Below are 23,157 nucleotides of genomic sequence, written 5' to 3'. Positions count from 1 at the left end.
ATGTGGTTGGATAGGTTGGATTGGTGGCTGGTATAGATGTTGGTATTCATTCATCCTAACATTTAGACTTAAACATATCAAGCAATACTACAGCGCCCATCGCCCTCAAAAGCATAGCAGTAACAGCAGTCCAGTCCGCTGATACGCCCTGACCCGAAACAACCAAAATAACATAGATAGAAGAAACCAAAACGAAGCCAAAAGTCAAGAATAATCAGTCAACACCCCAATCATACCTCTAACCCTCATCATCTGTACTCTGTCCATTCACCACTGCCGCTGCCAACTATACATCACTTTCTCAGAATCGCCTCATACAATGTCCCAATCACTCCAATAGCACTCCCCGCCAACGCCCCATTCAATCCCCAAGGAACAGACCCCTCCAACCGATCAATCGTCAACCCCTGATAAGCACCCCAGAAGGTGAACTGCTCCGTGTAGACCAAATACGTGATAACCGCCTTGGCAATATAGAAGCTCAACGGATCGAAGCTCGCATGCACACCAGCGCGACCGCGACGAACCTGCGACCCAGCCTGCGCGGCCTGCAAGCTCAGATTGAAAAAGTACGCGACAGTAAAGGGCAGCGCCGCACTGATCAACGCCCACAGCGAGACGACAGCCCAGAAATGCCCTTCGACTAGAATGAAAATGTCCGGAATGGCAATCTTCAAGTCCGAGAGATGCGTCCACGGGGGCATAGGAACAGTGCCCACGTAATTCCAGGGCACAACAGCCCGCAACACGTTAAGGGCTTCGACCGATAATATCAACGTGCCAAAGGCCTTGACGCTGCTAAGGTTGGAGCGGAGCGACTCGGTACGCTCGTGCACACCCGTTTCCGACCACAGTTCGCTAACGGACTTGCCCCACGCGGCTGTCTGGCGATCAATCACGTCGGTAACCACGGCCGGCGAGGGCGGTAGCTCCGACACCAGCGATGACATCGTTGGCGGCTGCACGCCCACTACCTGTCCGGGGGTTTGGGGCTCGGATTCTTCTCTGTGGGAAGTTAGCGAAATAGTCGCGACAGTGAAAAACTATCGCGCGCGGGGTATCATACGTAGGCTCGCGCTCCACCTTGGCCTTCACCTGCCTGCGGCGCACAGATCGAGGAGCTTCATCCGGCGTTGGAGAGGCCTCGACCTTGGGGGCTCTCTTGGTGGGGGAGTACACGCGCGGGGATTGGGACAGTCGCCGGTAGTAATCGGCCAGACGCGCGTCGGTTTTGAAGATGGACTCATTGGCTTGGAGATGGCTGTCTAGAGCGGCAGCGAGGTCTGGTTTGGTGAGGTCCTCATAGCTTTTGCTTTGTTAGAAGAGAGAGAGAGAGGATGTGTGTGTGCGCGCGCGGCACGGCGCAACGCCAGTCATCATGGACATAGGGAGCTGCTTACTCCTGGAGGTCAGTGAGCTCAGCCCATTCTGCAAGTTGGGGCTTGCGCAGTTTCTGCAAATAAGGCAATCCGGTAGGCATGACGATTCGCGCGGGTACGGGATCCACGTTAGACCATGCGACCAGTGGCACAAGTGCAAGGGATAAAGATAGGTGGGTGGGTAGATAGTATAAGGGTATATAGATAGGGAAAGATAAGTAGGGAGGGAGGAAGAAGGAAGTAAGTAGTAGTAGTAGTAGTGGTGGGAAAGGTAAACAAGGTAAGGTAGTAAACAAGAGACAGGCGAACAGGAGAGGAGTAGTAGTACCAGCGAGTAGTAACCAGAGCCAGACTAAGAGAGGGAGTGAATCAGTCGCAGTTCAGCGAGCATCTCGTGAGGTCACAGCGGCGGAGGAGCCAATCCAGTCCGGCTGCTGCTCTGACCGCATCCGGCTTTTGTTTACTTTTTCTCATTCGCGCCCCTCGGCAACTGGCGGGTTTCTCTTTGTCGATCGCTTTGTTATTGTTGTTGCTGCCAGTCTAGTAATTATCTCTGGTTCTGCTCGAACTCTCTTCTCTCTCTTGAAGAATAATATACAATGCTTCATTACCAGCCCTTGTCTAATGTCTATCAATGTAAAAGTATCCGTACATGAGATGATGTCCTTCCTCCTATAAACAAAATGCGCGCCCTGAACCACAACCACCCGATCATGCAATCATGCAAGCTCTCAACATGCGGGGAAAACGACGGGAGGGGAATGGGAATCCAATAATTAGAAGACAAGAAGCCGAAAAGAAAGAAAACAAGAAAGAACAAAGTAAAAATCATACCACTCCCGTCCGGTCGCCCTTCCAACATAGCCGTCTATAATGCTCATGCTCATGCTCATGCTCATGCTCATGCTCATGCTCCGGTTGTGGTGCGCTCTTTTCTTTTTATCTACAGCGGACACTCCACCGTGTGTCCCAGACACCCGCTGATAGTAATCTCACTATCGGCTCGCAGATGCCAAATCTTCAATGCAAGTTAGAAGCTTACCCTCACAAAGGGCTCAGGTCTTCCACCCCCTGGTAAGCTTCCAGTTTCTTCAAAAGGTACTGGTACATGACCAGCATTGTTCCACTTTGAATGCTGGTCCACACTCCGCGGGGTCCGACTCCGCGGAACCACCCCGCAATGCCCTCGGTCTGGTAGATCATCTTCAAGCCAGTGAAGAAAGACGAGGTATCCAGACGGGGAGCCCCGGGCGGCGCGACCGACGTCGATGCTCCAGACGTCGAGATGGGTCGCGAGTGGGTGCGCAGGGTGGACGTCGTGTGCGATGACGTATGCTGGCGCGGGCTCTCCTTCGTCGACGCAGGTTCACCCGCCGACTTGGTCGAGCTCAGGCTTTCCGGGTTCTGCTGCGTCTGGATCCGCGTCTTGACAACGTCCATCGGGCAAGTCATCACACCTGCCATTCCACCAGCCGTAACCGCGGTCATAATTTCCAAAGGCAGTCCAATGTCTCGCGAGCCCACCCATTCCTTTGCCAACCGTTGTTCTTGCTCGTAGAATGCGAACTGCAGGGCCGAGAAGGGAAGGTCACGATAGATGGTCGCCCGGTATCCGTAGAAGAGGGCAGAGAAACCCTCCTGGCGAACAATCGTGCGTAGAGCATCCGTGGTCGAGCGGTAGTTGTATCCCGAGTTGAAATGCGGGTTGTTGTAGCGTCCCTGCAGCTGCAGCCGCGTCTTCAAAACCTCGGAGGGAACGTATACGATGGAGGCAGCCAAGTCGGCGAAGAAACCTAGCGGCGATCGAGTTAGTATCGCCCACCCATGGCGAAGCAGCAAACACCCTTACCTCCAGACAGGTACGCAATATTGGGGTTGATCCCAGAGTCGATCATCTTCCGCTTGGTGAACTCGTAGACACCAAAGAAGATGACTGTTCCAGGGAAAGACCCAAACAGCGCCGGCGTCACACCACCGTACAGACCACGGAAGAATCCCTCTTGTCGATAAATGGTCGCATACGACGAGGTCATAGAGGTATATTTCGGAGGGAAGTGGGGATCGCCTTGCTGTCGAGTCTTCACCGTATCTAACGAATGCATGAGCATGTCACCGCAGGTACCTCCGGTACCTCCAGCCAGCATAGCCTATCCAAGCAACGATGGTCAGAATACAGCTGAGGTTATATCCAATCAAGACAAAGCTTGGCAAACAGTCGCACTCCATGAGAGCAACAAACATACATGTAGATAGGGAGGCCGAGGCTCCTCCTCGTCCGCAAGGGACGTAGCCTTCTGAGCATTATGGTCGCTGGATGCGCTTATCGGACCGGCGGAATGAAAGACATGGTCGCTGCTAGCGGGAGCAACATTGGGGAACTGAGAGGCCGACGCAGGAGAAGGGGGATCGGTAGACGGTGTCTCTGTCGTCGTGAACAGGCCCAAGACGCGCGAGGTCAAGCTCATTGCAAGGATACCGCAACCCACCGGATCGTGGTGCGGACCAGACCACGGGGGTTGGGATGCGGCGAGCGACTGTGGTTTAACGGAAGGACGCCACCCCGGACAAGAATGGGATGACAGTCGAGAGGAGTTGGGCGTAGAGCAAGGCGAAAGAAAAGGCGAATTCGGGGGAATTTATGTTGCCAACACTGGTCGGGAGAGGGGAGTTGGGAGCATCGCACCTCTCGATGATAAAAAAAGATCTTTCGGGCATCATCGCCAGCGTCCGGGAGGCCCCAAAATTTCGGTCGGTTTCCTGTTTTCTCCGCCGTCCGAGTTAGAATCGCAGCCTCAGGCATCTATCTCTTAAAGCTTCCGCCGGGCAATCCGCCTATCGCTGCGTTGCTTACGCGCTGACTGAGCCGTGGCCACTGCATCACAATTCCGCGCTCGATCGGAAGTCTAATCGGACCCGCCGGACGCCGACGCTCTCCATAGGCTACTTCCCATCCTACTAATCCCTCATAATCCGGTGGGAAGGCAGAGTACGACAGCCACTAACATTATACTGTCGCATTGGAATATATAACAATGAGACGTATTCAAGGACAGAAAAAACTTGCTGAGACATTTCACGTAACCTTCCTCCGCGTTCTTCCCCCGAGCAATTAAGAGTACCATCCCGGATGCTACTCCCAAATCTCACTTCGTCTCGCCTCCACTATTCACAACCTTCATTGTTCATCAAAGGGCCGTGCTCCTCGGCCAGGGCGACATCGCTGGCCATGGAGATTCATTACTGGCACATCAGTCTCAATGATCGGTGTCCAGAACAAACGGCTCCCAAAAATCCTATGCACGTAGAATCACGGGGCAGTTCACCAATTCCGTTGTAATCCTGAACGTCCTGAACCAATCCTGATGGCCCTCTATTGGGGCTTCTTCGCAGCACCGGAGCTCATACGGTTGAGATCCGTAGCCTCGTAGGCCTGGCCCACGGCAGCCTTGAAAGACTCCCAACCCTGGCGAACCGCAGGGGGGGTGCTCTGGTGAGAAACCGAAGCATCGACTCTCGCGATGAAGTGGCGGACCGCCTGCTGCACAAAGGAGCTCTGGGAGTATCTGGCGCGGAAAAAGGCCAGGTAGAAGAAGAACAGCACAAAGCTACCCTTGGAGAAGGTGAGGATGCCGACGGCCAAGCGGAAGAGGAGAGACATCTCCAGCTGTGCGACCAGGTGCATGCTGGCGTCATAGTACTGCTTGACGAACCGTCCAATGGTATCGGCCAAGGGAGAAGGTCTGGCGGCGGGCTTAGGACCGCTAGGAGAAGCGGGAGAGGCCGGGGCACCCGGGGCGGGACCCTGAATGGTGGGAATCAGGTGGGCACGAGTGTAAGTCGCAACATGGAAGATGGAGTAGACGCTGAAAGGAAGCAGGGCCAACGGGATCTGGCGCGAGTAGAGCCAGACCAAAGCCATACCTAGTTACGCTTATCAGTATCATTGTCTTCGCTATTTGATCGCCATCACTTACCGAGGTACTGGACATTTTCATCACCAGCCAGCTTCAGCGCAATGTTGGGAACACTGCCCTGGAGACGGCCACGGGCAATGTGTCCCTTGTACACCACAATTCCGTATGTCGCGGCAGCGGAAACAAACGCAAGGCGGTAAGCTACCTGCGCCGACGAGGAGTAATAGTTGAACGTAATGTAGGACAAAACATAGCGGAAAACCGAAAGGAGCAGCGTCACATGCCTATGATGCGTTAGCGAATATGCTCGGTCCGACCGTTCAAAGCGAGAGCTGCTGAAGGATGGTGCGGTGGGCAAGTCCTGCTGGACAGGCCCAAGACCGCGGTTTTATTGTATGATGCAACGTCGCCAAAAAGAACAGACAGTGCGAAATAGGGCGGAGCTATAACCTACCCAGCGAACCAAGCAAATCTAAGTAGAGGAGACCTCGTCAGTACCAGCCGTCAGTTCCGGGACATGCGACACATACTGCAGTGTTTGAGCCAAAGCCTTGAGTCTCTCAGGCAGAGGCAGATTAGCGGGCGGAGCAGGGGCCATTGCGATCGCTTGTCTCGGGAAGTCGGATGAAGAAGCAGGAATGTAGGGAGGGTCGTTGGTTAGTAGTAAGAAAGGGCCGAGATACCGGGGAGTGGAACGGCGGTGCGGCAATGGAGCAGCCAACAGCAATAGTAGATGAGGAGGGAAAAGGGAAAAGGAGGAGAAGGAACGAAGAAAGAATATCGGGGAAACTAATTGAGCGGTGGAAGCAGATGGATATCCACTTGGGAAGGGAGGCTGGGCGGGGACGGCGGTGGGTTTTGGCCTTGAAGGGAACGAACGGCGGTTCTGGTGCAAGTTGGAGAGAGTAAGTTGCCAGCTGAGGGAAGAAGCTACTACTTTTAGTCCTACTCAGCCTAGTAGTCTCGCTCGGTCAACTGGTTCGTTCGAGCATCAGCCGCACTCCCGTGACGTCGCCCGCCCGCAATGATGCAACACAACCGTCGGTGGAAAAAAGCTTATCGATGTCATGATCCAGGCGAGCTCTTCCCCAGGTCGTGTGCAATTCTATTCTGGGTAATTGTTGGCTGGTATCCGGATTATTGATTGATTCTACTGATTTGATCTTCCGGTCACTGAGGGCTTTTATGCTTAGCAAAATCGATTCCTCAAGAAGCATCCAGCAGTATCCAAAACATGAGCAACTACAGACGATACTCTGATATCCCATTTTTGATACGAGCAGATAGGGGGAATCATCGTGAGCGACAAAGCTGCCCCCACCCACATTTCTAGGTGGTGAGCTGGATACTGCTCGATTGTTTTGAAATTGAAATTACTATATCACAGTAGGCATATATCCACCCTACACGCTTCTTACTGAATACGCCTTTCGTCGAATGAGCTCTGCTGCTGTCGCACCCAGATGGCCATGGAACAATACATCACAACCGATCGAAGCACCTCCAGCTTCGTCTTGCTTTCTTCGCTCATACACCTCCCGCTTCCATTATCGTATCGTTCGCTCTTCAATAACACTTCAGATTGACAACTAGCGCACAGAAACAGCAGAGGAACAAGGAAAAACGTCCAGAAAATAAAAAGATGGTCAGGGGTGGGTGATCTCACTAAAATGGTGTAAAGGAGGCAAAAAAAATAAAAAAGTGTACCGAAGACGAATAAAAAGTAGGAGTACCAGGCCACAACGGGGAATAGGAAATCGGACGGGAACAAGGTATAGCGTAGGCAAAAGTACATAACAAGAAGCGAATGGTGGACATGAAGCAGTGAATTCCGAACCCAAAGCGGTCTTCCAGGCCGTCACCCCGTGCGTCGTCTTGCGATTCCACGACCAGAAGCACGGGAGCATCCAGACATTATCACCAAGCTGGATTCAGCTCCGGTGTTCCGGCCACATCTCCTAGTCAAGCCCCAACTGGTGGTTGGTTTCGGCTGAAGAAGAGAAAAAAGAAACAAAGGCTGTCTTTTCTTCTGCGGTCCACCCGGTCGATAATAGAGTCATTACTGGAAGCAGATACGAGAAAAGTAGAGGTTTGAGGGAGTGTGGGGGTGAGAACAAATAAACACAAGAGAAAAGAGGCGGCGGGTTAGAAAGAGCGTGCGGTCAATCGGGAGTCGTGGAGAAATCAACATAAAACCACCTGAGTGCCTCCGACGACCACCCGTAACCTCGGTGGTCCTTGATGTAAGTCCCTTGGCAAAGGCATCGGGGTACCAGTCATGCGTGCGTGCGTCTAACGAAGCGAGAATCCCTTTCGCTTCGGCTCCTTTTCGATTGGCCTCCCGCTTTCGAGGCGCGCCTTCTTCTCGTCCAGCTCCAGACGTTGCCGTTCCAGTTGGTCCTTCATCTCGCGATGTCGGGCGTATAGTTCGTCTTCGCTCTGTTTCAGCTTGCTCTCCTTCTCTGCGACCTTCTGTTGGAAGACCATCTTCATCTCTGCCTCCATCTTGGCGAGCTTCTGCTCGTGGAGGGCACGCTCCTCCTCTTGCTTGACAGCGGGGTTGACCTCCTTGAAGACGCTTGGGTCCTGGGCCACGCCCATCTGGGTAAGCTTGTCGGAGCGGTAGTTCTCGTACAGAGAGTTGTTGGTGTGTTCCTTGAGCTCCTCCATGTGGGTGCGGATCAGCATCTGGCGCAGCTTGACAAAGTCGCAGTGTTCCTCGTTGTCGACTTCGATGATACCCCAAGGGTAGCTTCTACCGCGCACTTTCCGGCCATCAGGGGTCGTGACCTCGGAGTTGGCACCGACGACAGCGAACGGGACCTTGGACATGATCTCCTGGTTCTCGGCAATAGTCTCCTCGTCGTCAAGCTCATAGCGGGGCCCTTCGAAGATCTGAATGGAGTGGTGCTGGATATCGGCCAAGATCTGAGAGTGATTGCATCAGCATACTATACAAAAGGAATGGAATCAGGGGTCAACCTACCCTCTTCTTGAAGTCCACAATCTCCTCGTCCGTCAAGGTGTCAGCCTTGGCGATCACAGGGATCAGGTTGACCTTGGTGTGCAACCTGCGCATGACTTCGATGTCGAGGGGCTTCAAGGAGTGACCAGTGGGCTGGATGAAGTAGACGCAAGCGTGGATGCGGTTGTCGACAATGTTGGTTCTGTTGACCTTGTTCTCGGCCTCCAGGTAGGCATCGTATCTCTGTTCGATGTTCTCCACAATCGGGCGCCACGAGTCGTCGTTGTTCACAAAATCACCGAATCCGGGGGTGTCCACCACGGTCAGGCGGAGACGGACACCGTTCTCTTCAATATCGGAGCTGATAGATTGGATAGAAACGGTCTTGGGGATGATGTCGTGGCTGGGGCCGGTGCGTTCCTTAGGAGGGTAGAGCGAGGCGTTGAAGAGTGTGTTCACGAGAGTCGACTTTCCGAGGCCGGACTCACCTAGTGGCGTATTAGATTGAACAAATTGCAGCTCTGCGTGGTTCCGCCTGTTGGGCACTTACCAACAACCATCACGTTGAAGTTGAATCCCTTGCGGACACTCTTACGGTGCCATTGGTTGGGCAGGTTGGCAAAACCAACGTAGCCGGTCAGCTTCCGGCGAACGACATTCTTCATATCCGTAGCAGCTTGAGCAACAGCCTTGGGGTCCTTGGAGCTCACGGTCTGAGCGTTTCCCGCGCCCATTGGGTTACTGCGCTCAACGAAGGGCGAACTGGGCTTGCTGCTGGGGGGAGAGGACGAAACGGGCGTGCCATTGGCAACCGGTGCAGGGGGTGGTGTAGCTACATTGTGCGAAGCAGAGTCAGCAACTGGTTCATCATCCTGTCTTTCACTTTCGGAAGACAAGCGATCGAGGGCAGGCGAAAACGAATGGCGCTTCGGTCTCTGCGAGCTCTTCTGGAGGAAGCTTGGAGGAGCTTCCGAATCTCCTTGAGAGCGACCATCCGCACTTCGGTTCCTGGAACGTGCCATGGTGGTATCACAACGCGCTAGGATGCCGGGTTTCGGACACGATAGGGAGGAATTGGTGGCAGGTAGAAAAGGGGGGTTGTTTCTTTCAAATCGCAGGTTGATAAGGAAAGGAAGGGTACAGGGCGACAAGCTTACCCATTGTGGAAGTGAAGGGTGTGCAGGTAATATGGGAAGCGAGCGTAGAGGAAGCAGGTGGTAGCGAGCGTCGATGAGGAAGTTCCCCTGAACAGGTAGTACCTTCTTCGTTAGCGACAAAGTCCTTGCAGGAAGCAGTCAAGGGGAAGGTCTGGAAGCCGCAATAATCGAAGCAGCAACGTGGAGGATAACCGTATTCCACGTATGGTCCGTGGGGATGCAGAAGAGAAGGTAGGGAGGAGGAGGGGAGGGGGGCCAGAAAATAGAGGAGCCAGCCTGCGTACCTGGATACTATTATTCACCGGTAAAAGGGTGAGGTTCAGTTCAATAACGAGCCAAGGGGATGGGATTATAGCTGGAACCCAAGGAGGATCTCAAAAACACAGCTAAAAAAGCAGGGTGTGGAGGAGATGATGCGAAACGAAACAGGAAAAAAACAAAAGTCGGGGAGAAGAAATGAAAAGGACGATGAAAGAGAGAAGTGAATACGTACTGAGGGAACAGGGGAAAGAGGGAGAGCGATTGGGACCTGCGGAGTGATGGGGGTGTGGTTTAGTCGTTGGAGCCAGACTGTTTGGTGGCCCTGTCCGAGAAAGAAAGGGGGCTCTGGTTTCTCTTCTCTCTACTTTGCTCCAAAACTAAACTAACCTAACTTACTGACTGACTGTATGGGAAGGCTAACTAGTTAATCAATCCTTTTAGTCCTGCTGTCCTGTCGCCCACTTTTATTTTATTTTCCCCAATGGACGGTTTGATTGCACACCGTTTGGTTTTCAAATATGACACTTTTTCATCCTCTCTATCTATGATCAATTGGAGTTCTTTCCCAGCGTTACCTATTGTTTACACCCTCCGACATTTATCTAGAACCGCGACATTCCGAATTACAACGGCTCCATAGTCATCATTATTTTACTCGGAACTTCATTGCGAACTAATTACCCTGGAGTATTTTAACTGTCACTACTGTACTTACCTACAACCTTAGCAACAGGACCAGTGATTTTTTATTTTCTTACCGGACATGTCCATAACGAATAAAAAAAGCAATAAGAAAATCCCCCAAAGTCAAACTTAAACTCCCTCGAGATCTTTTGGACACCACTAGCTTAATAAGAGATGCGAAACCATTCTCCCCGGGGGGTCAGGTGTACTACAGTACGAAGTCAGTAAGATCGTGGGGAACGAATCCAACCAACCAACCAACCCTGGAGCCATTGACTATCTACTATCTAATAGGATGCGCATCCGGGAATGGGAAAATTCCACTTTGGGAGGGCGAGGTTTTTGGAGCTGTACAATCAGGAAGGCCTGATAAATTGAACTCCTGACCCGTGTGTCCTGCACAGTGCTCAATCTACCGGACCTTGGGTCGACGGCAACCACTCCCAGGTTTGCTTTCCAAGACAGATCCGCTGCGGGTGGGCTATTATTAGTTGGAAGGATGCTGCTTTGTGTGTCCGGTGCGAATCATCTGGGACCTGCAAGTATCATCCGATGGCCATTTATACGCAAGCCCAACCCACCTGTCTTGAACGACATACAGATAATCGGGCGTAAGAAGCAGCTGGTAGGTAAGCTATGGAACCGGCAGGAAAAGAAAAGGTTGCTGGCACCGCACGGGACAACAACACCTCTCTCCTTCGGGAGGAGCAAAGCAAAAGCGGACTAGCCTGTATTTCCCATGCGTAACCGCGTAACGGGCGGGACGGCAAGCAGTCAGGGGGGAAGAATACCACCGACTAATACCCATAATGGACACTGACTCTGTTGTGTCGGGGCCGGAATAACATCGTATGCCGTAAGTTGCAGTCAAGGCTTTTCCTTCCTCAGCCAATCATTGCTGCTTCGCCCAACGGTCTGGAAGCTGGCGTCACACCATAGGAAGTTGCCGGTTGGTTCTAGCACTACTACGAAAGAGATAGTATTTGAGTCCAGTCGATCCGAATTTCATTCATCTCTCCAAATTTACGTCCAAATGTTACTTCCATCAAAAGGGGGTTGTATAAGTATTTCCTTCTCTGGGATTCACCCTCCCCAAATCAAGATATCACTTACCCTTCTATAAATAACCCAAACCCAATGAAACACCACCACCACCAACCCTGCATCTCCCATGATTAAACCAGTGCACAGAGCAAGGGAGCCAGAAACCCGACTCGGAGTAAATCATGAGGCTACACAGTACTTACTCACACACACACACCTACTCCTGCTTCTGCCTCACACTCACACACAACACCCCCCTACACCGCACATCAACATCCGAACCTATCGTAACCACCCAACATGCAAGACAGGTTTGAAATAACCATGGCAATCGGGCATATTTCATCCTGCAGTCACAAACATACATACATACATGCAGCAGCTATACAGTATTACTTAATAATTAGTGTAGCTCGCTTAACCCCAACTACTACAACTAGTACTAGTACTAGCATAGTAATGACCTCCCAGTACCAGGGATAGAGAGACAATAATGGCATGTGATATATCCTATATTGAGGCACGTATTCATGGTTGAGGATGTTACGAGTCGAATCGAATCCATTTCCCCACTTCCTGTACAGAAGGTTTGGCTGGGGGTGGTTCTCGTTCTATGATCGTAGATCATGGATACGAACGAACGGACGAACGAACATGGATCGGCGTCGCGTCTTGGTTTATGACATGTTATGCACATGACATGCAGGTGATAATCGATAGTGTTGCCAATAAGCAAACTTTGGGGAGGATCGGAGCTGGAGGGCTGTTGGACGTGTCTTGTTGTTGTGATGTTTTGGGTACAGTATGGTAGTGTGGTACTACTTGCTATGGTGGTGGACGGGATTTCCTAGTTAGCTAACTGTGGTACGTTCAGTTGGTCAACGGTCCTTCATGTGTGCCATGTTTTAGTATACATTTACAGGGATTTCAAACATCCAAGTACAGAGTAAGAGAGGCAGAAGGACTATGCTAAATGTCATCCAGATAGATAAGCCCGGTTCATTATGCGATAGTCATCATAACAATGGGCGGTCGGGAAAAAAATACAAGCAACGGGCTTAAGACGTTAAAACTATTTTCCAACCTTTGTCTTCTTCTTCGGCCGCGCCCCCTCCGCCTCTGACATGGGCTCATCCTCGTCATCGTCTTCTCCATCAGATGCATCACCCATCTCGGCGTCACTGGCACTGCCGCTGCTCTCGTGCGCGGAGTCGTATTCTTCCGCGACGTCAGAATCAGACTCGGCCTGGAAGTCCTCGTCAATGGATTCTTCGTCTTCATCGGCCGAGCCGCGGTCAGCCCGGACACCCTCGTCGTCGCTGGAGCCCATGTCGTCATTGTCAAGAGCTGCTGCGATGAGAGCCGAGGCCTAGTCAGGGATGTTAGTGATGACGAACACGCGGGTGGATGAGGAATTTGCAAGGTTACACATACATCGTCGGACATTTCGTTCTTGAAGCGAATGTTCTTCGCCTTGAAGAATTCCTCGAGGGGTTGTTGCTCCTCGCTAGGGAATGTTAGCCTCTGCTAAATATTTGAGCGTTATAGAGATCCACATACCGGTTGATGTTGCTAAATTGGTGTTCTCCCAGGCCAGCCTTCAAGCTAACTGTGATATCAAATGTTCTGCTGGCCGAGATGGCACCACCCACACGCGACATGGTGATGATTGCAATGTTCTCAATCTGAATGTAAGTGGCAGGCTTGGGGACGAAAATCAAACTCTTATCCAAGAAGTAGAGGAGACCCTCGTTCGCCTTGATGGAGCACTTGACTCCACTGTGACCGTGATGGCTGTAGGATGTCAGTAATCGGTGCATAAGGTAGTATGGGACACCGTTTCACTGACCTGACAAAGTCCTTCGACGGCATGATGACCTTCTTGCCTGACAGGCCACGGAAGATCTTCGTGACCACCTGGTGGATGGGTTCCTCGTAGCGGGGCTCCAACTTGTCTTTGTAGCGAGTTTCCAAAAGCTCACTGGTAGACTGTCAGCTGTGTGCGATCCACTGATTCATCTACTGCACTCACTCTGTCATGTTGAGCTCCAAGCTGATCTCCTCGTCCAACTTCAACTGCATTACCAAGAATGGGTAGCGAGTCTGGCCTTGTCGTAGCGGGGGATCAAGTCCCAGAACGATCAATGTATGTGTGTCATCGTTCTTCGGAAGCAGGAAGAACTTCTTGATAGAAGCGTATTGAATCTTGTAGTCGTATGTTTTACCGCGTAACCGGAAGGATGATTCGTACATGTCGATATCGAACCGACCTCTGCAATCTCATTAACACACACCCACCATATCGTCTGGATGATACGCACCTGGGTGTAAGATGCAGGACATCCAAGAAAGTAGCGAATGTGTCGCCAGCCACATCTCCAATCTCCGCCTTGTCCATGAGCATCTCGTAGAACAAGTTCGCCGCATTCTGCTCTTCGCCCTCTTCTTCCTCGGCTCCGTTCTCTTCGTCCGGGTTTTCCGCATTTTCTTCCTTGATACCCTTCTCCGTCTTTACGGCCGTTCCTGGGATGTAGAATCGCATCTCGACAAGTTCGTCCGGACCCGAAGCGGCCTTGCGACCACGGTTCTTCGTGCTACCAGCGGGTTTGGCGGGCTCGTTACCCTCGCCACCAAGAGCAAACTCCACAGCGACTTCATTCTTTCCGGCAAGGTTCGTGTTCGATATCTCGGAGTAGGGGATTTCGAATGCCGGTCGGTTCTGCACGTTGAAGGATAGTTCTGCTTTGGTGAATTCTGCCTTGCCCCAGTTCCATCCACGAAGAGCGTGCTCTCGGCTTTCCATGTTGATACCGTACCAGATCTTGAAGGCTTTGCTCAATCGCTCGAAGTCCTAGCGTCCATGGAGGCAAAGATTAGAACAGCCTCTTCACTCATATTGACATCACTCAGACTTATTCCCGGACATACCTCCTGGTCAAATCCATCAAGCTGGATAACTCCCGAGGAGCGCGACAAGATTTTCAGCTCATATCCCTTTGCTGCTCGACTCCATTGGGCTGCGCCGATGTTGCTGCTGTCAAGAGTAAACGTTTCGCCGCCACCGGAAGGCTTCCATCCTAAGCCAGATTCCGCCAGCTTGCACTTTCCATGCTGCTTCGAGAGGTCGAGATAGATGTTATCGAAGCTCTCCCTAGAAGAAAGAGTAATTAGCCCCGTAGCCGGCGATGGTAGGTGAGAAGCTCACATTTTGGAGGAGCCCTCAAGGGTGTCACAATAAGCGTAATGGGTATTGAAAGAGTCGAATCAGTTGCCCTCGAAGCGGCGACAAAGTTCAAGAGAGTGGTTGGTGAGTTGAGGGTGCTTTTTGCAGATAAGGTGTTTGGAGTACTTCCGATACTGAGCTCCGATATCCTTTTTCCTGGAGTCTCGCGTTGCGCGCGGCTATGCCTCTTACGCGGTGCGGCAAGTTCCTGGCACTACTTCTGCAGAATCGGATTAGTTCTTGGTGCCTGAGGCAGTAACAGTCAACCACGGTCAAGGTGTTTGGTTGCCTAATTTCAAGTGAAGTGGGTGTAATAGGCTCTAACAAAGAATAATCGAGTTATTTAACTCAAATTTAGTTTGCTTGTTCACCTCTTCTGGACATGTACCTCAGGTACGGGGATGTTGCTGTCTGATACTGCTAGTAGGGATCAGTTTGATCTATATCACTTAGCATATTGAGACGACGGGAGTTCGCAGTATTCATACAAATTAATACTAGTTTATCAATTTGTGGTGTTGGTTTTTGCCGTGGACCCTATTGGCATTATCTTGTCTTACGGGTTACTAAGTAAGCTCATTGTCCATAGTATGACTTGTGGAGTGTTACTCGGATCTATATATTTCGGCCAATACTTCCACATAACGTACTGATTCATTACTACTACTATTCCAGCAGCAAATCTCCGCCGAAGTATCACGAGCCAGAAAACTAATAACTGTGATATATAGAAGAATTTTCTAGAAGCCAACAAGTGTTGAGAACAAAGCACCTCAAAAAAAAAAAAACGCGATTAACGAATGGTTACTAGACCAATTGCCAATCGCCCCCATAGTCAAGACCAGCCATGAGCCCACAGCCAAGAGCGAGCAGTTGGTAGTCTAGGAAACAAGAGAACTATATCCAACGTCAGTGCAACTACGTCAATAAATTTTCTATTGGAGACCATGCAGATCAACATTCTACTATATATGTCAGGTGATGTGCCGCGAGTGACAGTTAATGACTGGGCATCGCCGGTAATCCGAGCCAGTTCATAATCTGAGCATTCATGGTATCTGGAAGGTTCTAAATACATTTCATTCCTGACCAAGCTTGGCATAGAATGGTGCTTTCTGTGCATATGTGGCCTGGGGACTATAGTTCTGTTGGAAACCTCGCGTGCACTTGTTGTATGTCGAGGACGAGATGGATAAAGACGGCCTTATGGCTCCCGTCTCCAGAAGATTGCCTGACTGACAACTGGGCTCTTACTTGCAGTGTTCTATTCATCCTCGGGATACAAATCTTACATATCCAATGCATGCTGGCAACGACGGGTTCATCTGACTTGTCACTATAGGAGGCCACGATTGCTCTTGGCAAGGCATGTACATGAACAGGATGGCACTTCATGTTTGATAGAGAGAACTCCCCGTGTGTATGGTTTATATCAAGGTCTAAAGCAAAATATAAGTACGGAGTACATCGAAGAAACAAACAACTACTGTTCTGGAATTCTACAAGAAAGGATATCACGAATCCATCCCCGTAGCAAAGACAGAAAGGTCAATTCACACAGCACTGTCTGTGTCGGGTGTGATATCTAGTACTATGCAGAAATCCTGGGGGCTAAGCACTAATATCACCTGATGCAGCTTTTGATTATGGTTCGAGGGGATGAGATGAATACTGTCGGTGAGTGCCCAAAACTCGTGATTCTATACCTGAGAGTATGAGACGGCTGCCTCCAGGCGATAATAAGAAGGATTGAGTCTAGTACAGAGCAGATCAGAATAAACACGATGTAGCTGCATGTAGGTGTATCGTGTTAGATAAACCTAATGTAGCTCCTGCGGTGGGTATATGGAATTAGACTTCTGTAACCTGTTCATGCGACTCTAGCTGCATAGTACACCGCCAGTAAGGACGATTTCAATATGGTGGAATGCATTGATCCTGGGCTGACGTTTGTGAAATGAAGACCTCTAGGATGTTTAACTTCCTCCCAGTCTCCCGATGCTGCCCGTCATTACTGTCGCTGTGACGGCGTCCAATACTAGGGGTGGGGTGAATGGAGAAGATCACCTAATTATAGGTATCCCACCGGCTGCAAGGTGTCTCTCATTCGGAGGCGCAAGTAGTGATCCTGCGTGGATGATCAAACCAGCCTCTTTCCTGATGGCAGTAGTCTAGAGCCCTTCCATTAGCATCTTTTTCCAACCTGATCGGAGAGTTGAAGGTTATGCAAATACCAATAATGATGTGACCACTTCGATAGTACAGGAAATGGAATGAAGCCCGTAATTGAGGGCGCCCCCACTCTGCGGTCGGTGGACACAAAACTGGCTCCCCAAGTAAGAGTAGCTCCATTCCGTGGCTCATACGCAACAATGGGCCCTCTAGCGAGCGAGTAATGTTGCGTTTCACCTGCCGGGCCGATGAGCATCCCGAAGGCCCCTCACCAACGAGCCATCGAGAGCTGCTGACTGCGCAGCTGGTGGAACCCGGAACGCAGCCAAATGGGCAATGACCGGGCGGGAAATGATGGTACCTGAAAAACCAACTACTAAGTAACTTACTAGATTCCCAGCAACTTCTCTGGGAACAAACAAGCCCCTGCCGGCCATGTCACTCGTTCGCTCCATCCAACTTCTTCTCCCAGTCATTCGTTAATTAATTAATTTTCACCTGGCTGTGGCCATTCTTGTACTATCGGGCTATCTCTGCCTGAGATCACATTCGTTCCTTATCTCTATTTTCGTTCCTTTCTTTTTTTGTTCTTCTACACCTTCGTCTATTAATGTTTTCTGGGCCCGACCACTCCTTTTCTCGTGTTCCTCGTGCTGGTAGCTCAGCCTCCTATTAGGAAAAACCACTGTCTTTTCTTTTTGATCAATCTATCCAGACCTCTTTCAACGCCTTACGCGGGTTCAGGCAATTTGTTTACAATTCCCTTTCTTCAATCCCTGGCCTTCAACCTTTCTTTGGCCTGTCGTCGCGAACCTGAACAATGAGGGCACCCTCACTGTTTGGGCCTGCGACGGCTGGCTTGTCGACTGTCCTCCGCCTTGGCTATTTTCTCCAGTCGACCCCCGCTTACGCACTCACCTTTCAATCCGTCTCAGAGCCCGAATTAGATCTGTCGCCGTTAGGCCAAATCGCTTTCACAGGAGACTTCGATGCCATATCCCTCTATCAATACACCGAACAGTCCGATACCGCGACCGAAAATGATAATGCGCAATCCCTTCTCACCCCTCTCCCGAACGGAATCCTCACGTCACTCGAGTCGTCCAACGCCCACATTCGTGCGATGTGCCCCTTCACGAAGAAAGACGGAACGTTCAAGGGTATTTTTGTCGGAGGCAATTTCACCAGCTTGGGAGGGGTCGACTCGGAAGGTGTCGCGCTGTACAATCCGGACTCGAACAAGGTGACAGCATTGTCAGGTCTGTCGGGCTCGGTATCAGCATTACTTTGCGACCAGGAAACGAACAGTGTTTATGTCGGAGGAAACTTCACATACTACAACATCACGAACGCCGTGGCCTGGGTCGGAGATGAAGGCTGGTCGAATTTGACGTTTGGAGGCCTCAACGGACCCGTCAACTCGATCTTGAAAGACAGCAATGGCCATATCATTTGGGGCGGTTCTTTTGACGGCACCGGCAATTCTACATCATCCGAGAAAGGACTGCAGGTGATCAACCTTCAGAATGCTACGATTACTTCCGACGCAGAATCCTCGACAAGCGGCTATATCAGTCCTAGTAACATTGTATGTCAGACGAGCGGCGACGATGGCGAAGGCCAGACTTGGCTGTTAGCGGATTATTCCCCCGGGTACTGGCGCGCCATGATGGGATTCGAATATTACCCAACGAAATTCAGATTGTACAACACTCATTATGAGGGACGCGGCACCAAAACGTTCCTGTTCAGAAGACTTCCGGACAATGGAATTATGAACTTGACATATACCGACCCCGACACCGGCAAGGACGTCCACTGTGATCAGTCTTGCTCCCTTTCAAACAGCACATCGGAGAAGTATCGCGAGTTCCGTTTCGTCAACAGCGTTGGCATGAGCGGATTTCAGATTGAGATCCAGGACTGGTACGGCAAGGGTGCCGGTCTGAACGGGATCGAAATGTTTGAGACCAGTGAGTTACCATCTCTGTTTCCTTACACTGAACGTGAAATCTAATGGCTGTCAGACATTTATGCATACGCCATGAATGCTTTCAACGAACCGACCTGTTCTGGTTCTGATTATCCGTCAAAGTCAACTCGCACAGGGTCGTGGTCTGTCGCACCGTCCGGCCAAAGCTCGTCTGAATACTTGACCACGCAGGTGACCGATTCAAATGCAACCAGTGCTTCAGTGGTGTTCGAACCCGATGTCAAGCTTTCCGGAAACTACTCAATCAAGCTGTACACACCCGGTTGTGAGCAGGATAGTACCTGTGATTCCCGTGGCATCGTCAATGTGACAGTTACCCCTACCAGCGATACTGACGAACCTGTCCAAACGCTTATCTACCAAACCAATTTGTATGAAAAGTACGACACCATCTATACCGGCCATGTGGATGCCAGCGATGATTCTTTCCGTCCTCGTGTCAAGTTGACCCCGACGACCGGCCAAGGGAACAATGTCACTGTGGTAGCCTCACTGGTTCAGTTCGTGGCAAACTCGGTGTCAGGCAATTCGAGTGATAACTTGAATGGCCTTTTTGACTACAATCCGTCGGATGACAGCACCAATGTCACGGCTTCCGCGATCGATCAGGCAGGCTTGGCACTCGAAGATGGAGCTTCCGTCAACGCCCTGGCCAGCCATGATAAGATCGTATACGTCGGTGGTAATTTCTCGAGCTCCAATATCGAGAACATCATGTACTTTGAACAGGATGGAAATGCGACCGCAATGCCCAAGGGTGGATTGAACTCCGAAGTGGCTAGCATGGCGGTGCTGGGCGACAACCTATATGTCGGTGGAAATTTCACTGATACGTATAGTGGTGGAAACGATGGCCTGAGTTACGTCGCAGCGTATTCTTTCGACTCGAAGACGTGGTCGGCATTGGGCGCCGGCGTCAATGGTCCTGTTAGCGATGTCCTTGCTCTCAAGCTCAATGTCTCCTTGGATCTTAACGAGACGATCATTGGTATTAGTGGCAATTTCGATCAGCTGCTAGCCTTTGATGACAGCCCAGCAACCAACGTCTCTGGATTTGCCGTCTGGGTTCCTTCGCGCAACAACTGGCTTCAGAATCTCAACGTCAGCCAATACGAGTTTGCTGGACAACTGTCAGCCTTTGCCGAGGCAGACAATGCAACTATACTTGCCGGTAGTCTTTCTTCCGGTGGTCTTGCTGCGGCCGGCGCTGTTGCTCTTCTCTACGACAACGAGCTGAGTCTGGAGCCTCTGCTGACGGATTTCAACACAAGCGGTCAGACCTATACAGGTCTTTTTGACACGAGCTCGAGCAACAATCTCACGATTCTAGGTGGCCACTTCACTACTAATGCGACCAACGGGTCTGCGATCAATAACCTCGCCATACTTGATGGCAATGCCGCCACCATCCGTGGTCTAGGTGCAGGCATTGACAGCAACTCCACGTTCTTGGCGTTGGCAATCTCAGACAATGTTCTCTACGCAGGTGGAAATGTTACTGGAAGCGTCAGTGGTTCGACATTGAACGGTCTGGTGGTTTACAGTATGGAAAACAACACGTTTTCCCAGCACCAGCCACCCCGGTTCCTTGGCGACGATGTAACGGTGAATGCCATTGCTGCCCGTCCCAACTCAAATCACATCTATGTTGCAGGGAACTTTCAAAGCGCGGGGGCTCTGCCCTGCCCGGGTGTTTGCTACTGGGACACAGAAGACCGGCAGTGGAATAGGCCAGGCGCGAGTCTGAATGGAACTGTGCTGGCGCTCAAGTGGCTCAACAGTAAGGAACTGTTGGCAATTGGAGATCTCACCATCGACGGGAACCAGTCCGTAGTCGCGACGTATACCGTCAAGAAACAGAGCTGGCAGACTTTCGAAGGGGCTTCGACCTCTGACATTCCTGGAAGCATCACTGCCTTCACCCCGGCCAACACCGCGGTGTCCAAGTTTTGGCTTGCGGGCGTGTATGCCAACGGCTCCAGCTTCCTTGCCGCCTATGACGGTTCTAGCTTCAGTTTTGTGAGGGACATGTTCGATGACGAAACAGAAATCCGTGGGCTTGAGGTTCTTCCCATCAACAAGAATCACGATGATGTGAGCAACCTGAACGATGACCAGATGCTTCTGGTCACTGGTCGGCTCCAGCTGCCGGACTTTGGAAACGCCTCCGCGGCCCTATACAACGGGACAACAATGATACCTTTCATGCTGTCTTCCACCTCTGACGGCCAGCCGGGCAGCGTTGCTCACATGTTTTTCGCGAATTCGAACCCTTACACCAGCGGAGGTATGTCTTTCTTCTCATCTAATTGACTGTAGTATCAAATTCTAACGTATCAACCAGGCAAGCACCTGTCCAATGGCATTGTAGTTCTCATCTCGTTCTGTTGCGCTCTTGGCTGTGTTTTCTTGATCGTCATCGCCGGTATCATCTTCAACAAGATCCAACGCCGTCGTCAAGGTTACATGCGGGCTCCTCAAGGAGTCGGAATGGACCGTCCTTCCAACATGCGGAGGCTTCCTCCGGAGTACCTCTTTTACTCCATCAAGCAACCGAACCCGGGTGCACCAGCCATCTAAGTTGGAGGGAGGGGCATTTCGGTTGCCCCGGATGCAATACCTTGCTGAAAAGCAGAACGACCATATAATTTGACACACCATCTACCACCATGTTGATTCCAGTCTCATCTGATACCTCGAACGGCGTTCTTGGGAAACAATCCATCATATACCCGATTCATTTTTATTCTTAATTCATGATGTTTATCGACCTCCTGGCACTTAAAGGAGGTTGTTTGTCTTTTTTTCACTCAATGTTATTCTCTGCTTGAAATCTTGCTTATGTCTCATCTGCCTGTGCATGCACTGTGCGCATGCCTGTTCTATTCAATCCGGACCCACATCGTGGTCCCTTCCAATCCTTGCCATGTTATAGTTGTTGTGATTGTCGTCGTTGTCGAGTGTGATCTTGTTTCCGTATCTATTGTACCATACGCTCACTCACACCTTGTCCTATGGACCGGAGTGTGAGAGACCTGCCTTTCATTCCCCCTCATCTTCTGAGCCGTGGATGTCATGTTACCGGATGGACATGTACATACATAAGATAAGTTAATCCGCGCGAGTCCGCGGTAATGAACAACATTTTTGTGCATTGACAATCTTATATAACATAGCTTAGTAGGGGGTACTTCTCTCAAAATTAGGTTATTATATTAGTAGTCAATAATATCCCGCCCTGCAGGTGTCATGCAGAGTTAGTAGTAAGTAAATAGTATAGACCTCTCCAATTCTTCACTAGTAGGGTTATGTTTACTTCTTCGGGCGTTCAATAGAATCAAACTCTGATAAATTTAATCCATGTCGGCCAGGAAAACAAAAATAAAAGAAGTATCCTCATTAACTGACATGTGTCCCTTTTTGTCTGTCTTTCCACCTTTGAATTAATTTTCCTATCGATGTACTAGTACTTAGTACTATATTAATAGCAAGCCTATTTTATGATACTACAGTGGATAGTACTGGTAGTAGGGTCAAGGAAATCCGAACTAAAACGTGATTGGTGGGGGGGAACGGGAAAGAACTGAACGATCGAGATGTGCCGCATGTTAGTTAAGTCTGACAGCTTGCTACTTACTAACTAACTAGTAGTTTATCTAGTTCGGTTCTGGAGATTTATCTACATATCTACTTTTTAGGTACTTTTTAGCGAGTAGTAGTATTTATATACTAACCTTCACGTTATTGATCATGTCAGTGTGTACAGTAGTTACTTACTGTGCTGGTTAAGCGAGAAGAAGAAGAAGAAGAAGAAGAAGAAGAAGAAGAAGGATGGGGAATAAAAAAGCGGGGGGAAGGAAGGCGTGCCAGTCAGCATCCCACATAAGTGAAATCTAGATGATCGCGTGAGTGGAAAGAGATTTTTAAAGGAAAACAGAAGACCAAAGTATGGAACACTAAATATTATTCTGGACGAGCAAGCGAGTCAGAGACTGATATCTGTTAGCTAAGGAGTTATTTAGTTGATCACATGAGGCACTTTTGGGAATTTTCCCCGCAAGAGACAACCGGAGCAACAAAACTGCGGGCAACGGAATTGGGCCAGACTCTCTCTCCCCCAAACAGAAGGATGGACAACATGGAGTTCTCCAGCTGGGACTAAGTACTAGTCTGCTAGTAGTAAGACTGACACTACTAAGTCCCCCCCGCTTTTCTTTTTCGCCCGCCTACTCGCTACTTGCTACTTGCTTGCTTTTCTCTTCCCCCGTCCCGCTCTGTTGGTTCATGGGAAGAAAAAGGGAAAGAAAGAAGAAGAAGAGAAAGGGCAGAAAAAGCCGATGCAGTGAGCTTTGTAGCCGTCCTTTT

At 50.5% G+C, this 23,157-nt stretch overlaps 6 protein-coding genes across 6 annotated transcripts; 1 reads left to right on the top strand and 5 right to left on the bottom strand.

Annotated features, from left to right (window-relative positions):
* Positions 1-293: 293 nt before the first annotated feature.
* On the bottom strand, positions 294-1,480 carry AtWU_07877 (uncharacterized protein; the record flags this gene model as incomplete). Its single annotated transcript, XM_035502986.1, has 3 exons — positions 294-1,005; positions 1,067-1,306; positions 1,401-1,480. The coding sequence occupies 3 exons, from the start codon at positions 1,478-1,480 to the stop codon at positions 294-296; spliced, it is 1,032 nt and encodes a 343-aa protein (XP_035358879.1).
* A 943-nt stretch (positions 1,481-2,423) lies between these two features.
* AtWU_07876 (putative mitochondrial carrier protein) lies at positions 2,424-3,844 on the bottom strand (the record flags this gene model as incomplete). The annotated part of the gene is made up of 3 exons (XM_035502985.1): positions 2,424-3,172; positions 3,229-3,526; positions 3,623-3,844. 3 exons carry the CDS (start codon positions 3,842-3,844, stop codon positions 2,424-2,426), a joined length of 1,269 nt encoding a protein of 422 aa, XP_035358878.1.
* A 905-nt stretch (positions 3,845-4,749) lies between these two features.
* On the bottom strand, positions 4,750-5,891 carry AtWU_07875 (uncharacterized protein; the record flags this gene model as incomplete). The annotated part of the gene is made up of 4 exons (XM_035502984.1): positions 4,750-5,300; positions 5,354-5,577; positions 5,748-5,765; positions 5,824-5,891. 4 exons carry the CDS (start codon positions 5,889-5,891, stop codon positions 4,750-4,752), a joined length of 861 nt encoding a protein of 286 aa, XP_035358877.1.
* Positions 5,892-7,585: 1,694 nt separating this feature from the next.
* Positions 7,586-10,343, bottom strand: aspB (septin AspB; the record flags this gene model as incomplete). Its single annotated transcript, XM_035502983.1, has 7 exons — positions 7,586-8,221; positions 8,280-8,746; positions 8,809-9,090; positions 9,416-9,502; positions 9,700-9,706; positions 9,909-9,944; positions 10,332-10,343. The coding sequence occupies 7 exons, from the start codon at positions 10,341-10,343 to the stop codon at positions 7,586-7,588; spliced, it is 1,527 nt and encodes a 508-aa protein (XP_035358876.1).
* A 2,133-nt stretch (positions 10,344-12,476) lies between these two features.
* AtWU_07873 (FACT complex subunit POB3) lies at positions 12,477-15,207 on the bottom strand (the record flags this gene model as incomplete). Its single annotated transcript, XM_035502982.1, has 10 exons — positions 12,477-12,773; positions 12,839-12,911; positions 12,965-13,198; positions 13,254-13,385; positions 13,437-13,676; positions 13,726-14,255; positions 14,333-14,555; positions 14,610-14,623; positions 14,820-14,847; positions 15,188-15,207. The coding sequence occupies 10 exons, from the start codon at positions 15,205-15,207 to the stop codon at positions 12,477-12,479; spliced, it is 1,791 nt and encodes a 596-aa protein (XP_035358875.1).
* A 2,412-nt stretch (positions 15,208-17,619) lies between these two features.
* Positions 17,620-21,372, top strand: AtWU_07872 (putative cellular morphogenesis protein (Rax2); the record flags this gene model as incomplete). Its single annotated transcript, XM_035502981.1, has 3 exons — positions 17,620-18,772; positions 18,827-21,079; positions 21,137-21,372. The coding sequence occupies 3 exons, from the start codon at positions 17,620-17,622 to the stop codon at positions 21,370-21,372; spliced, it is 3,642 nt and encodes a 1,213-aa protein (XP_035358874.1).
* Positions 21,373-23,157: the final 1,785 nt, after the last annotated feature.

The sequence above is a fragment of the Aspergillus tubingensis genome (assembly GCF_013340325.1).
Source record: "Aspergillus tubingensis WU-2223L DNA, scaffold_8, whole genome shotgun sequence".
Taxonomy (NCBI): Eukaryota; Fungi; Ascomycota; class Eurotiomycetes; order Eurotiales; family Aspergillaceae; genus Aspergillus; species Aspergillus tubingensis.
The sequence above is the reverse complement of the archived record's forward strand: the minus strand, read 5'-3'. Positions and strand labels throughout refer to the sequence as shown.